The sequence below is a fragment of the Apus apus genome, chromosome 13, assembly GCF_020740795.1.
Source record: "Apus apus isolate bApuApu2 chromosome 13, bApuApu2.pri.cur, whole genome shotgun sequence".
In the NCBI taxonomy this organism is placed as follows: Eukaryota; Metazoa; Chordata; class Aves; order Apodiformes; family Apodidae; genus Apus; species Apus apus.
The window spans coordinates 8,469,114-8,483,350 of NC_067294.1; the positions used below are offsets into that span (position 1 = coordinate 8,469,114).

General features: G+C 43.1%; 1 protein-coding gene across 9 annotated transcripts in view; it reads right to left on the reverse strand.

The window, feature by feature from the left end:
• The window catches only part of EBF1 (EBF transcription factor 1), a 276,873-nt gene that overhangs the window by 248,202 nt on the left and 14,434 nt on the right, over window positions 1-14,237 (reverse strand). For all 9 annotated transcript variants that reach the window (XM_051631539.1, XM_051631538.1, XM_051631537.1 and 6 more), the window contains one exon: window positions 9,117-9,185. In XM_051631539.1, coding sequence (XP_051487499.1) covers window positions 9,117-9,185 — 69 coding nt within the window. The remainder of the gene's footprint in view (window positions 1-9,116; window positions 9,186-14,237) is intronic.

A 14,237-nucleotide genomic window follows, 5' to 3' on the forward strand; every position in this document is an offset into this window, starting at 1 on the left:
ATAAAAGAACAACTGAGTGTACAGGGTAGGATTTACTGGCATTTACTTTTAATCTATGGTCCTTTGCTCTGTGGCTTATCAGCCCTATGTCAGCCCTTTTTCCTCCTTTATACTTCATGAGGGGACCCACATGCTGGTACTGAGAGACAGAGCCCAAGTGTCTGTAAGCTTTTTGTCAGGTAAAAAGAGAAGAAAAAGGAAAGGGACAAGAGGAAAAGCAAAGCTAAGAGGCATCTATTAGATGTCACTAGCCTTTTGTATTCATGTCAATGATTCAGGATTAGAGTATTTGAAATAATCTTATTGAGAGGACTCAAAAGCCCCACAGAGGGAAAGCCTGCTCGGTGGCATATGGCAGAGCAGAGGACAATATCTTATTAAGGATGTGTTAGCTAACACCATTACTTTTTATATTACATTACTGAACTATTGTGCCTCAGCTGGTTAGCGAGATGGCATAGTTGTGGAATGGCTTTTTGGACATTACCACATTGTTACAAAACCAGAGAGATTTGGCAGGGCATCCAGACCCAGCGGGGGGGTAGGGGGAACGATGGGGGGGATGCAGCTCCCAATTCCCCCCCCAGAAGGGGAACCCACACTTCACCAGCAAAGGGGAAAACCACATCCCCAGGCACACCCCTGGCCACTCTGCTCTCACTGTCTCTGACATGCACCCACCCACCCCTTCCCCACTGTGTTCCCCCCAAATTCAGGTCATCCCCTTTCAGATCTGACCAGCTCACCACTGTAGGGAAAAACAGGGGGCAGAGAGAGCAGCTTCTGCCATATCTCCAACAACAACAACAAAAATCCCCAAACTATTGCCAAATTCAGCTTCTTGTCAGATGAAGGGAATTTAATTTTGTTATAGTCAATGCTGTTACTCTAAAAATCTTTCTGTGCTCTTGGACAAAAGCTTGTAATTGGAGAAACAGCTCTTTTTAAAGTTATCTTCATCTGCCTACACCTTTAGAGGCAGCAAGAAACCAAAGACAAAACAGCACTGTTCATGGCATTGCAGTGATTGCAGTGAAAGGCTCTATATCTGGGTCACCTTACAACTGTCCAGGATATCATTTCAGTGACTTGAAATAAAGCCTTTTAATAACTGATTTCATATAAATCACATATTAACAGCACCAGAAAACTTGTTTTCACGTTTTCTGTTTCCGAACACTATTTTTAATAAAGGGAATAGTAAATTACTTGTTCTGCCTTTTTTTTTTTTAAAAAAAAAAAAAGCTCTAAAATACTGTCCTTAGCAAAAAAGTAAACACTCATTTGATACAGTAATATATTCTGATCACAAACTACCTATGCAGAGTTGCTAATGTGACACACTGGGAACTTTGTATGGCTTTTCTGTACTTTTCCAGAACTGTTACAGAAAAAAAAACAACATGATGCTACAGGGAGAGAAAAAAAATCATACCAGTATTCAGCACTACTACTGAGACTCTGCTCGCCGAGGACAACGTTAAATCACTTTCTAGAAAGTTATCTCAGTCATGATTTACACAGAAATCTACAATTGTTTCTTGCTCTCTTTTAACTTTATTAGTTAGATGTTGTATTAAAATTAAATCATTCCAGCAGGCAGAAGTGAATTTGAATTCAGCATAGTTATTTTTGTAGATGTGGCCAATTACTTACAAGAATACATTTCAGTGTCTAGAACACGCAAGCATTTATGACTACTCACAGAAAGAAAACTACCTATACGCCTCAGCTTCTGAAGAATATTGGGTTTTGTTTTTACCCAATAAACTCTGGGATAGAGCCAAGATACATTTTTCATGTTCAGAGCAATTTTAGCTAATCTGCATTAAAACTGTGGATGATCTTCACGAATACATTTTCCTCTCGCTCTTATTCATGTGTGCATTCCTAGTGTGACAGCAACTATGGAAATAAATCAGGTGCTAAGATGGGATGGGAAATGTATCTACATCAGAAACTGTGTGTACATATGTGTGCATAGGAGAGAAAGCCAGTATTTTTTCCCCAAAAAAATCCCCACACCTGAGAAAGAGAAGACATGGCACTGAGCTGCATGGAGCCAGGCAGCCCGCTGCGCCGAGCACGTCCTCCCTGCTGCAGGACACACTTTGAAGTATGAGTTCATATTAAGAAATCAGTAGGTATGAATAGCACATTTGAAGTTTTGTGACCAGAAACAAGGAGCTGGATCACCCTCCCAGGCCTTGGGCTCCTCTTGGGACCAGCCGGTTGCACTCGGAGCTTTCCTGCTGCTGCAGGAGGTCACTGCACAAAGTTTTTATAGCACCTCTCACCTCAGATGCCCAAATCCTGCATCTGAATGGAGTAGCAGGGTAATCCCTGAGGTCTCAGTTAGACCTCGGGGTGCTTCTTTGCACAAGCAAACCCATAGGGTCTTCAGAATGGACTTTGAGGACTTAGACAAACCAGTGCAGTTTCATAAAGTAGTTAACCCTTGCTGACCAACACTAAGATTTTCAGAAAGAGCCTAAAGGAGTTACCAACCTTCTGGCAGCCTTGGCTCTGAAAGCAGGAGGTGCAGAGCTGCTTGCCCCAGGCTCACCATCCATCCAAGGCAGAGTAGAGCTCTGAACATGGACACACTGACCTTCGAGTCCTGGGGCAGCAGGTTCAACACATCCCACTTGTGCAATCAAGTCATTTTCCCGACTGACAGCACAACTGGCCAAGTCCTACAGAGCTGTGGGTGAGCACTAAAGATGACAGATGCCACAAGCAATAGAGTAGACCGGCCTCTGGTTTCCCTCATCTCCAGGACATTGAGTACAAGCCTGTCTTTTACTCTCCATCAGAAAATCTCAATCTCAAATTCCAGACCATGTCAGGAGAACCACTTATCTTCAGGAATGGGATCATCGACCTACCTAGAGACCACACAGCATGAAGCACCACAAGTCTTCTTTGCCATAGGAGCCTCTGTTATATCACCATGATATTAAATAGTAATAACTAGGCCTAAGATGACAGGGAAACAAAACGCAAAACACTAGCTGAAGATTCAAAAGACATCACTGAGAGAAACAAGTAACTATTAGAGCAGTGTGAAGTGTTTGCAGTGAACCACAAAACCACATAAAACTTGCCTGGTTTGGAGTTTTATAACAAACTGAAAACTCAGAACAGGTTTTCTGAGAAAAATCACAAACTCCTGAGTGAAGCTGAGACCAAATTAAGGATTTGCATAATAGTTTTGAGATTATACAAAATTTCTTATATTTAGAGGCACAGAGGAAAGAACAGAATAATAAAAAAATAAAAAATAAAATAAAAAATAAACAGAAGGTGGTTTGACCCTGACTAAGGCTGCTCAACCCCTAGAGCAAAATAAATGAATTTTGAAGCAGCAGATATGTGTGCCATCCCCAACAGGCTGAAACCAAGAGATTTTTGCAAGAATCCTTGCAAAGTCACCCCCAGCTCTAGTGATTTCATCACCAGAAAGAGGACTGACACCACATGCATGAGGAGCAAGTATTTATGTCTGAATCTCTGGTGTGAGAAGCATCTACTGATCAGTGTCTCCCATTTATCTCACAACAGCAAAAAATGCCTTTGGTTGCCTAAGTCATGTGGGAAATGTTTTGGGTAATGCTTCTCAGCTGCATCAATCACAACTGAATCCTCGAGGATGTGTTTCAGTCCCTCCCCTCTCAGAAATGTATGGATTCACAGGCTCCAGGAACTTGCATGAAACAGAGACCAACTTCTGCCTGTGGAATGCCCTGCTTAGAGACCCAGAGGGTTTAGGCAGCACAGCCTTCAAAGACAGCCTTGGAGACATCTCTGTGCAGTGCTGGGGGTAGTCCTCTGTTGCCCAGTTTCTTCTCCCCAGAGTCTCTCCCTGCTGGATCAACAACTCCCATCTGGATCTAGAAGGGGCACAGCAATGAGGTGGGCAATTTCCAGCACAAGATGCAAGAGAAATATTCAAGCCCAGGAGCATTTCTCACCTAGGTCTTTAGATCTACCAGAGAGTACCATGCCTGCCCTCCCACATGCAAAACCCAACCAAGGACCCAGGATGGATGGGACCTGAAGCCTCCTGCAGCCCCAACCCTGGTGTAGGCAAGAGGGAAGAAGGACAGCAGCACACACACGTTCCCCCACCCCACACAGCCAGCTTCAGGTACTGCATATGGCCAGGGAGACCAAGGATATGACCAGGACAGGGCAGGAACTGGGACTCCTGCAACGGAACCACTACTGAAGTGCCTGGCATTTTCTGCCACTTTGCTGTGACACCAATGCTGACAATCCCATGTCTCTGTAGTCTGGCTGGGGATCAGCTGCAGCTCTGATCCCATTCCCTGTACCACAGCAATCCTCAGCAGCTCCCTCCCAAGCAAATCTCACCTCGTCCTCTTGCTGGCACCAGTCTCAAACTGGCCTGCTCTGCCAGCCTGCCTGCGTCTCCATCCCCCTCCCTCTGGGCATGGAAAGCTGCTGCAAAATGCATTAATCACCACATCTGCCTAACAAGAGTATCTGGGGGGAGGACGCAGTGAGTGTGAGAGTCCTCTGTGTCATTTTTCCACCTGCCTGGTATTTAGGATGAGAAGATGATCAGGCCCGTAAAACACAAACCACTACATGATGACTTGTAAAGCAGTAAAATGGAGACACTAAAAGTCATTCACGTCCCTTTTCATGTCATTGCACAGTGAAATCCTACCCACAAACGTAACACGTTTCAGGTTAAAGGCTGAAAGATTTCAAAACCATATGTAGGTAAGTTGGCTCCTTCTATAGCCACGGCAGCTGGGTGTGCTGGGGACAGACTACAGAGAGCCCAGCTGAGCATCTCCTACAGCAGGTGCCGAAAGCACACAGGCCTTTCAAACACTGGGAGCAGGTAATGCATTAGAATGCACCTTAGTGTCATCTGATAATAAATCATAATAAACATTACAGCCTCCAACCCATGAGTGTCCACCCCTGCTCCATAAGGCATAAGCTCTGATTGCACTAGAAATGCAGAATCTTCCTCTTCAAAGCCAGAGGGAGCCTCATTCCTCTGAAATTGCATCTGAAGCAGCACATGAAGAACTTCAATATATTGCTAGACAAGGGCCAGGAGAAACCCTGGTCATCCTGGCTGACCTGCCACCTGAGGGCACATGGTCTCACCTGGTGACATCTCCAGGACAAAGCCCATTGGCTTACACCACAACTGAACTTCATCTATCCAAAAGACAGACACTGGAGAGGTGACTTCAGTAGGTCTCATTTGTATTGGTAAATCTCAGCAAAGCTGATATCAGGTCACTGTCCTCAGCCTGCTCAAGTACTCTGGGAAGCAGCAAAATTTGGGATGAACCAGCAATTGCCCAGTGGGCTGTTTCCATCCCTTCTTCCATACAATGTCACAAGCTGAAGGTATATGGTATAGATCTGAAATGCTGAGATTTTTCTGCCACTATATTTGGGATCTCAATGGTTATTCCTATTTTATCAGTCAGTAGGAGTCCTGTTTACTGGATGCAGCCATAAAAGGCAAAGCAGCCCCAACAGGCATGGGTAACACCATTGGTCCCAACAATGAGTGGTACATTTGGTTTAAAAGTTTGGAACAGAATGCCAAGAGAGCAGCCTCTTTCCTGAACCAAGGAATAACATAAAGCCCCAGTTTCTCCCCTATGTGACTTTTGTCATTATCATCTTTTCTGATTCTTACAAAGCAAACCTAATTAGGAAGCTCTCTCATTAGTCTTCCAGAAAAATTAGCACAGCTTATGCTAATTACTCCTGTAAAATTTAATAAACTCGTTGAAATGGGAATAGTCTAATGAGGTTTTATTTATTGAACTAAGATAACTGTAAGGAAAAAGGTTAGGACACCAGGATATCCGAGTGGTAATATAACTACAATTTATTCGATTTCTTCACAGGAATTTTATTGTGAACCTTTTAAATTCAAATATGAGTTGCAATTTGAAAGTTAAATCAATCTAGAATTTAATTTAATAACAGGAAGTGCTCTGTGTTTTCTTTAAGTGTGATTACAATACAACCCTGCCACTGTACTTGTGGGAGGAATTGTGCATTTGTACTGACAATAAAACCCCTTTTAAAATGAGTTCCTGTTCATTAGACCTTCATCTCAACACATGTAACTGGATTAGCAATAAATATACAGGCTACGCTAAGATGATGATTCAGACACACACAGGTTTCCAAGAAACTTCCTTGAAATGACTGTTCCATAAGCATAATAGATTTATTTTGTTCTCCAGAGAAAATTTAGGTCACTGTATGTATACGAATTTCTTTAGGTTCCTTTCACTGCTGTATCTGCTGATACTATAATAGAGGGAAATATAAAGCAATTTTATAAAGAATAAAGCCATATACTGTTTCAAACACAGATTTTTTTAAATCCCACATTATGATTAAATAAAAAGATACAATTTACTTTTCATATATGTCTAGGGTTTGAAAACACAACACATGTAACTCTGAAGCTGCCAAATGGCCTCTTTGCCAAGTTCACCAAACCACCACAAAGACACAGCTCCCTCTATCCCGAGCTTCTCTAGCCTCATCAAAGAGAATTAATACATCCAAAATAGTATTCCAGCATGTACGAAGAGGATAGCATTTCCATGTAAGTACATATGTCAAAAATCCCATGCATAGATTCTACTTTCAATCCTATGTTAGGTCAGAGCCTGTGGATTGACAGGATTTGAGGCAAGCGATAGATTAAATCCATAGGCAAGACTTTATCAGAGCGCCGGCATGTGGGAGTGCTTTAGCCCAAGTGGTAAATGAGTTCTCTAAGCTCACATGCAAATAAAAATAGCTAAATATGGTTTTGCATATCAATTGACATAATAGTTTAAAATTGTGTGCATGGAGAAGTGACAATGGAGTATAACCAAACACATGTTCTGCCTTGTGCAGGCATTTTCATGTCAGAACAGTTTTAAAGGACTCGTTTTGAGGTAAAAAGACTCCATATAGATCACTTCATCTTTTCCAAACCAAAAGGGGGGGGAAAAATGAATAGGATAAATGTCACAAGAAGCATCACTAAAGCCACTGACTGTATAAAGCACATACTTATTTGGCCTAAATTGTTTGAACTAGCCCTGGCCAAGAAAAAGGTTTTAAGTACCCTACTGGGACAGATGCGAAGCGGCAACAATAGAAGCCACACTAATGCAATCCAGGTAACACAATCCTGTTTCAAAAACATGGGGAGGGCTAATTACAGTGCTGCTGAGTCAAATTTCTTATACCACTGTAACCCACAGGAACAGGTCAAAATCAAATGTTATTCAAACCACAGTCATATCAACCTTCTGTATCAAAGTCACAATTTAAAACCAAGTGAAGAACTTAAAAGCTTAACCCATTCACAAGCCAAGCATGATTCAGTATGGGTGGTGAGGTGGGGTTTGTATTATCGTTTTTAAATTATGTTTAGCTTGAATTTTAAAAAGGATTTTCAGAATTGGTACCTTTTGCCTCAATTTACGTGAAGATTGATAAATTGATCACTGCTAGGAAGCTAAATCTGGGCGTTTTTTTTCATGTAACTGTTTTCCTCACTTGGCAGGAAGCACGTAACAGACAACATCTCTGGCTTTCATTTTTTAAAATGATTTGCAACTAGCAGTTTTGCATACTAGATAGTTAAACAAAATATTTCCGTAAACCTGCCATTAGCATCTTAAGATCTCACTTTCCAGTACAATGAAAAATTCATGTGAATTTTGTAGCTTTCATGTTGCTCAAAATGCCACCCCTACACCATGTTTATGGTGTTCAACTCTGCAGCATGCTTATAAAACACATCTCTACACAGATTTCACTGTGAGTTTCTTCCCCCCCCCCCCACCACTTTCCCTGGTGCTACCTAACGCTCACAGAAGATGAAAACCCACCAAGTTAAAATAGATAGAGGTATCTTCTGAGATTTAAACATTCTCAAGATTACTTATTATAGCTAATCAAAGCATCTGCTATAAGCTTCCAATAAATGCACTTTCTTATCAAATTCAAACAAGAACTGTAAACCTGAGTGCCTGGGTGAGGACAATCCACATCCCTGGACTGCTCTGCACGTGGCACCCAACACATCAAACTCTCAGCACCTTCTGTCATAAAAATGGACACACTGGCACGGAAGGTACTTTAAACTTCATACATTAATTAACTCAGACAATAATGCAAGAAGCAGCATGCTACTCTTTACTCTCACCCCTAGAGGTGCAGGCAGTTTCCCTTCAGGGTCCCTCTGTTCACAGATTAGTGGCTGGGTATTGCTTTCCCCAGCTGAAGACAGACACTTTCAGTACTTCACGGCCATTTAACTCTTCTAGAGTAATGCTGGTTATCACACATGTCTGGACAATTAATATGTAAAAATGGCTATTTGGCTACCATTTTGCATAATTTGCAAGCACAGAAACTACATGTGGCTCAGGAAAACTCAAAGAGATGCATTGTACTACAGTGATTTACTCAGTGATGTCAGATTAGCAATATTGATCTGTTTAAAAACACAATCATTAAGACAGGCAAAAATGAATTAATCAGCTGACAATACAGTCAAAATAGTATTCCAACCAAAAGAATAACAGGAGAAAAAAAGCCTTACTTTGCAGATCTATTTTTTTAACTGTTTTTATGCATAAATAAAAACCTTAAAATGTAGATGGATTGCATCCAACAGAACTACTGTAGCTAAAAGTGATAATGATTCAAACATTTTTCAAATAAAAGTTAAATATTTATAAGCACCCAACCACATTTCATAAATCACAAACTATTATTATTTTATTCCTGAAGCTTCCCTGGCACGGCATGTGAATTGAGCCACAGAAAGTCAGAAAGAAAAATCTCCTCTTTATGCACATGAATCAGCTACAAGAAGCAGAGCCCTCCAAAGAGCAGGTCGCTCCCTTATCCTCCATATGGTCCTTCCATGGCAATCACAATTGCAAAGCACAACTAATTCAGTATCAAAAACAAAATTTCACCCGTATACACTCCTAATTCTTCCCCATTAGTAGCACAGGGCAGGTGTTTCATTCTAATGAGGAAGGGGGGGTGGAAAAATGGAAGGAAACAATAGCAGTCCTTACCTGTCAATTATCACTGGATCTGATGGAGTCTCATTTCTGTTGCCACAGCTTTTCTTGTCACAACAGCGGCTACAGAGCAAAAGTGAAAGGATTTAGTGCAACCATTACACTGTAAAATCATCATTACGAATGTGGTCGGCTCAAATTGCTGGCTAGAGTTACCTCCTGGTCCCTGCCTGGAAATCAGTCAAATGTAGTGGGTCACATATGGGTTAATTACTAGGTTTAACTTCTTGCACAGCTGGTTAGCAACGGAAAATATAAAAAGAGAGGGGTTTTGCCCCTTTCACAAATAATAATTTGAGGATCACCCGAAACAGGGAGAGCTGCCTCTTGGTAGCCTCTTTTTCATAGGATTTAACAGTCGTCCTGCATCTGCTCACACACAAAATAAGGCAGCTTTTTCCCTGCTGAGCCTGGTTTTTACATTTGCTTCAAGTTTACGTTACACATCCACAAGCTATTCCTGCTTCTACACAGATCCAAATTCCCAGCTACTGGGAAACCTCCCTCCAAAATCCAAAAGCACAATTTTTCTCCCTCTGAGAAACGCTGTTGTCAACCGGGGAGCCAAAACGCAAGCACCATTGGCAGCAGCTTTTTATGCTGGAGCATGCCTCTTTCCCCAGGTTTTCTGAGCATGTTAATGATTGCTAATGCCATGGAGAGCCCAGCTCTGGCAGCAGGTGCCCCGTGTCAGGTCAGGTACAAAACAGGCATGTGAAACACAAGCTCCTTCTCCCAGTGCCCTGCTCCATCACTGACCTCGAGGCTGGGGTTCTTTTGAACTAAGGTGGCTCATTGTTTCCTAAGTGAAGTTAAATTGTTGTTTGTGATGATTTCTTGCCAGGGGTTACTGTCCATTAGGAGCCATAAATACATTGCAGAGAAGCTCACAGGCAATGTACATGTTCTTACTCAGGATGAGAATCCATCCTGGTGCATCTAGAAGTGCAGCTGAGCAATGAGGGGACTGTCTGCAGCAGCCCTGGTCTTCCTACATCTATACCTATCTGAACCCACCTGAGCCCACACCCAGCCCATCTGAACCTACAAGAACAAGTCACAGCTACCCAGGTGAGCAAAGCCTCAAGCTTTCACCCAACCACCCCAGGGAGGAAACACCCATCTAGTAAGAAAAGCTCCTGTTTGGTGACATCCCTTAACAGAAAATCCCCCACTGAGTCATGGTTTCAAGGAATAAAATAAAAATAAGAAGCTCCTGGTCTTCCCAAGCCCTCTTTGTCCCCAGGGACCTGCTGTATGAATCCTGGGCAGCTCCTGTGAGGTGAGGGTTGCAGGGACCCCATCCCATAGTGGCACCAGGGAGGACCACCCTGTTTGCTCTCCCTGACCAGAGCTGAGCTCATCTCTCCATTCAATAAACTTTCTGGTAAACCTCAGCCCCACACAACCAAGTATTTGGAAGTCACCAAGCTTGTTCCAAATGGCATCCCAGGGACCTGCACATCACCCTTGTTTTAGCAGCTGGCTTTAGGTACTGGCAGAAGCGACCACTGCTCACACTCCCAGCTCAGATGAACTATTTTCTTTCCCCTAGAAGGTGGAAGAACATCAAGACAGGAAGAAGCCCTCAGAAGTGCCATGCTATATAAGTAGCCCTGTTGGGAGTACGACAAAGGTTCTCTTGTGTTGCTGAACAATAGAGTGAATAATATACAGTTACCCACCAAGATTAGCAATAAAGCAATGAACCACACTAAAGATAACCAAAAAAAGGGGGCCTTTTACAAAAACAGCCTGTTTAAACACGGTTTAAAAAAAATAATTTTGTTTTCAAAGAGAGGAAAACACATAATTCTTTTCACCGCAAAAAGCTTCAAGGCAACTATTCAGGGCTGAAACTTTTCACAGTTAACACATGTGCGGTATCTTCATTTCAGTGGAAGTTACATTGTTTGGGATTGCCAAAAAAAACTGCTTAATTTTACAGCACAATACCACAATTGATCCACCAGAAAATGCAAGAGCCTTGGCACCCAGAAAGTATTAAAATTTAGGAAGGAATAAAATATGCTGTAGGTAAATAGTCATGTGGACGTTCGGGGGGCTTTTTTGCCTATAAAAGGACTTGTCATTGGAGTGCAGCTAGAATGTGTGGGGTGAGAAAATTTACCCACAAACAAGGCAATAAAAACTGCTAATCATTTTTAAATGATTAAAATGTAATTAGAAACAGAGTTGGCACAAGTTAAGACAATGCAGTTCTTGTGACTGAAGCAAATCAGGGCTAGTCCTGACATTCTCACAGCAGACTGGAGGGACAGAAATTGCCACACTTACTCAGGCAAGCAAAGGTTCCCAGGCTCCCAGCCCAAGATGGGCAGATAGCACCATCTGAGCACCACCAGGCTCAGGGGCCAGCACCTTCCCAGGGCACTAACCCAGCAGGAGAGGCCTCTGTGGGGATACAGAGATGCCTTGGTCTCACCTCCTGCTGCCAGCGGGATGGAGTCAGGCACTGACCAACTGGGACAATATGGCTTCAAGAGAAGAGGAAATGCTCCGTCACTCATCGAGTGGCCCCTCGTTTAGACAGGGCTTCCCAAGAGCTCATTCCAGCAATCTCAATAGTAGGAGACCTCACTCCTTGCACCACAGTTTGAGGGTGACGTGGCAGAGGTGCGTGGTTGGCACATCCCGCCGTCTGTGCCTCTGGCATGAAAGGAGGCCCCAAATATTCTTTCATGTTCTAGATAATTAATTTTGAAATCTCAGCTTGCTTTTGCATTTTTTCCCCAAACAGCAGAATCTGAAGCCTCATCTACCCTAATTTTTCTATGCAGAGAATTAAAACATCACAAAAATCCAGAGTTTGAAACCCAGTGGCATGGCACAAGAAGTGCTTTCAATTCAACTTGCCTCAAAAGTTTTGGCATTTAGAGCCTACTTAACACTTGGAAAATTGTTCCTAAACATTCAGCACCTTTTCTCCTTTCTCTGAAGGAACTTCAAATTTCCCAGGAGCTTCTCAGAGTCACCCAGAAACCCTGCAGCTCCCTGCAAAGCTCTGTGAAAGTGCAGGGAGAGATGCCGAGCACCACTTCTTGCAGGCAAGAGGGCAAGGACTTGTCCTTGCTGTCCCTCCATGACACCTATTCCCAAGTGGGGCAAGGAGCCATGGCTTGGGCACAACGTCATGCTGGCCTGCAGAAAAAGCCAGCCAACATTTCTTTCCTTGGGAGAGTGTTTGTTTTAAAAACAAGTAGTCCTTGATAGTAATGAAGCCTCTTGACATTACAAACCCCTCCAACCTGCCTACCCCAGGTTCCCCGGCTCCTATTGCCATCCTTGTCATCCCCAGGGCTCATGGCCAAGCTTTATGCTATCCCCATTGCACCCCTTCACAGACCTCCCTATCCCCTGGCCACCACCAGTCCTAGCTTTTCTTGCTACCTTTGTCCCCAGCCCTCCGGGGACCTGCTGCCCTCCTGCCACCTTGCTCCATACCCTCGCCCTCCCCTTCTCTACCATGCAGCATCTCAACCCTGCGCTGCCTGGCCTCACCACAGGCACACAGGAGATGACCTCCTCGCCCCAATGTCCAGCACCCTCAAAATCCCCTTGTCCCCACCCCAGCGTGGCAGCCAGGAGCATCGTTGGTGAGAGGAGCCCTGCTTTGTGTATCTGTGCACTCAGGCTTTCTGCAGGGACAATGAACAATGAGGAATGACGGGGCTGTGGCACCCGGCCAGCGCCAGCGCGACTTTCCGATCATTTTGCTGCCAGGCTCTAACAAGTCGTTAGCGAGTCCATGTGGGAGATTTTGCAGAAGCTCCCAAAGAGGTGGGTTTCATCCCACAGCTGACGCAGCTGGGACAATCCCTGACCCAAACAGGCTCCTCCACAAGCGTGGAGGTACGGGAGCTTCTGGCCCAAACAGCTGTAAGATTTTATTTTACACAGACAAAAAAAAAAAAAATATCCATATTTTACTCCAACCTCATTCTCAGAAATCACTGAACCATTTTAGCTGAAACTTTCCAAAGAAAGTCAGCCCGAGGCTGACACCCTGCAAAGGACATTTCAGCCAGAACAGTTTAAGTTTGGCAAAGCTGTAAGCCACTGAAGGTTTCATAATGGAAATTGTTGAGGCAATATTAACTATAGCTGTCCCTCCCCATGCTGCCTACAATACTAATAAATTCCACTGAGGCTATGAATTCTCCCCAGCTATTAACATTTTCGCCAACAGTGTAGATTTTTAAATGACAAAACACAATGAAATCCTTTGAAATAAACAGCCACCTGAAGCAAATCTCAGCCCCACTTTCCTACCACAACCAGGACTCTCCTATACATTTGAATTCTTTGTCTTATTTGTGCCATAGTTGCAGTGTACTATAAATACCCAGCTTTGTCACATAAATGCAAAGTTTTATTGTGCAGTTAGCCTTGATAGAAAGCACTGCTGAAAGTTGTTTAGAAATTAAATATCTAAAACAAGCTATTTTAAAATACAGAGCCCTCACTATTTCATGTCTGAAATGAAGAAATTTCATCTTAGGGAGAGCAAGCTGTCTTTCACACCATATGGCTAATGGTAGTGCATAGCAATTAGCTGGGCTGATTAATGGGGAACAGACTCTAATTTTATGCTTATAATTGAGGCTGCATTTGCACCCCTGGTGCAAATTCAGCACATCCCAACTTCCACTTACAACAGGCAAGAAATCAAGACAAACAGAATAGTGTGGAGAGAGATTTTTTTTTTCCCTTCTAGACCCCTAAAGAGCATCAGATTTGCAATTTAAAGGAGTTTTAGCAGCACAATAGATGACAGATTTGTGTAATAGGGTCAAGCGGCCTGGTAAACAAACAGCAGCCTCTTACACATGTATAGGCAGAAAGGGAAATGGGTAATATCTAATATGAGCTGTAAGAAATTTGAATATGTCTGCCCCACCCCGTGAAGAACACAACATTTGCCTACTATGGTCAAATATGTTTTCTTGCTACCCCCTCACCTTGCGGTTATGAAATATAAAGCAAGAAGTAGCAGTAAACAAACACAGGGAGAAGAATCAAGTGCCTGATCCAGTACATTTTAAGAACAAAGAAAGTGTAAAGTGCTTTAATAAAGGCAAAGACTGGACATCT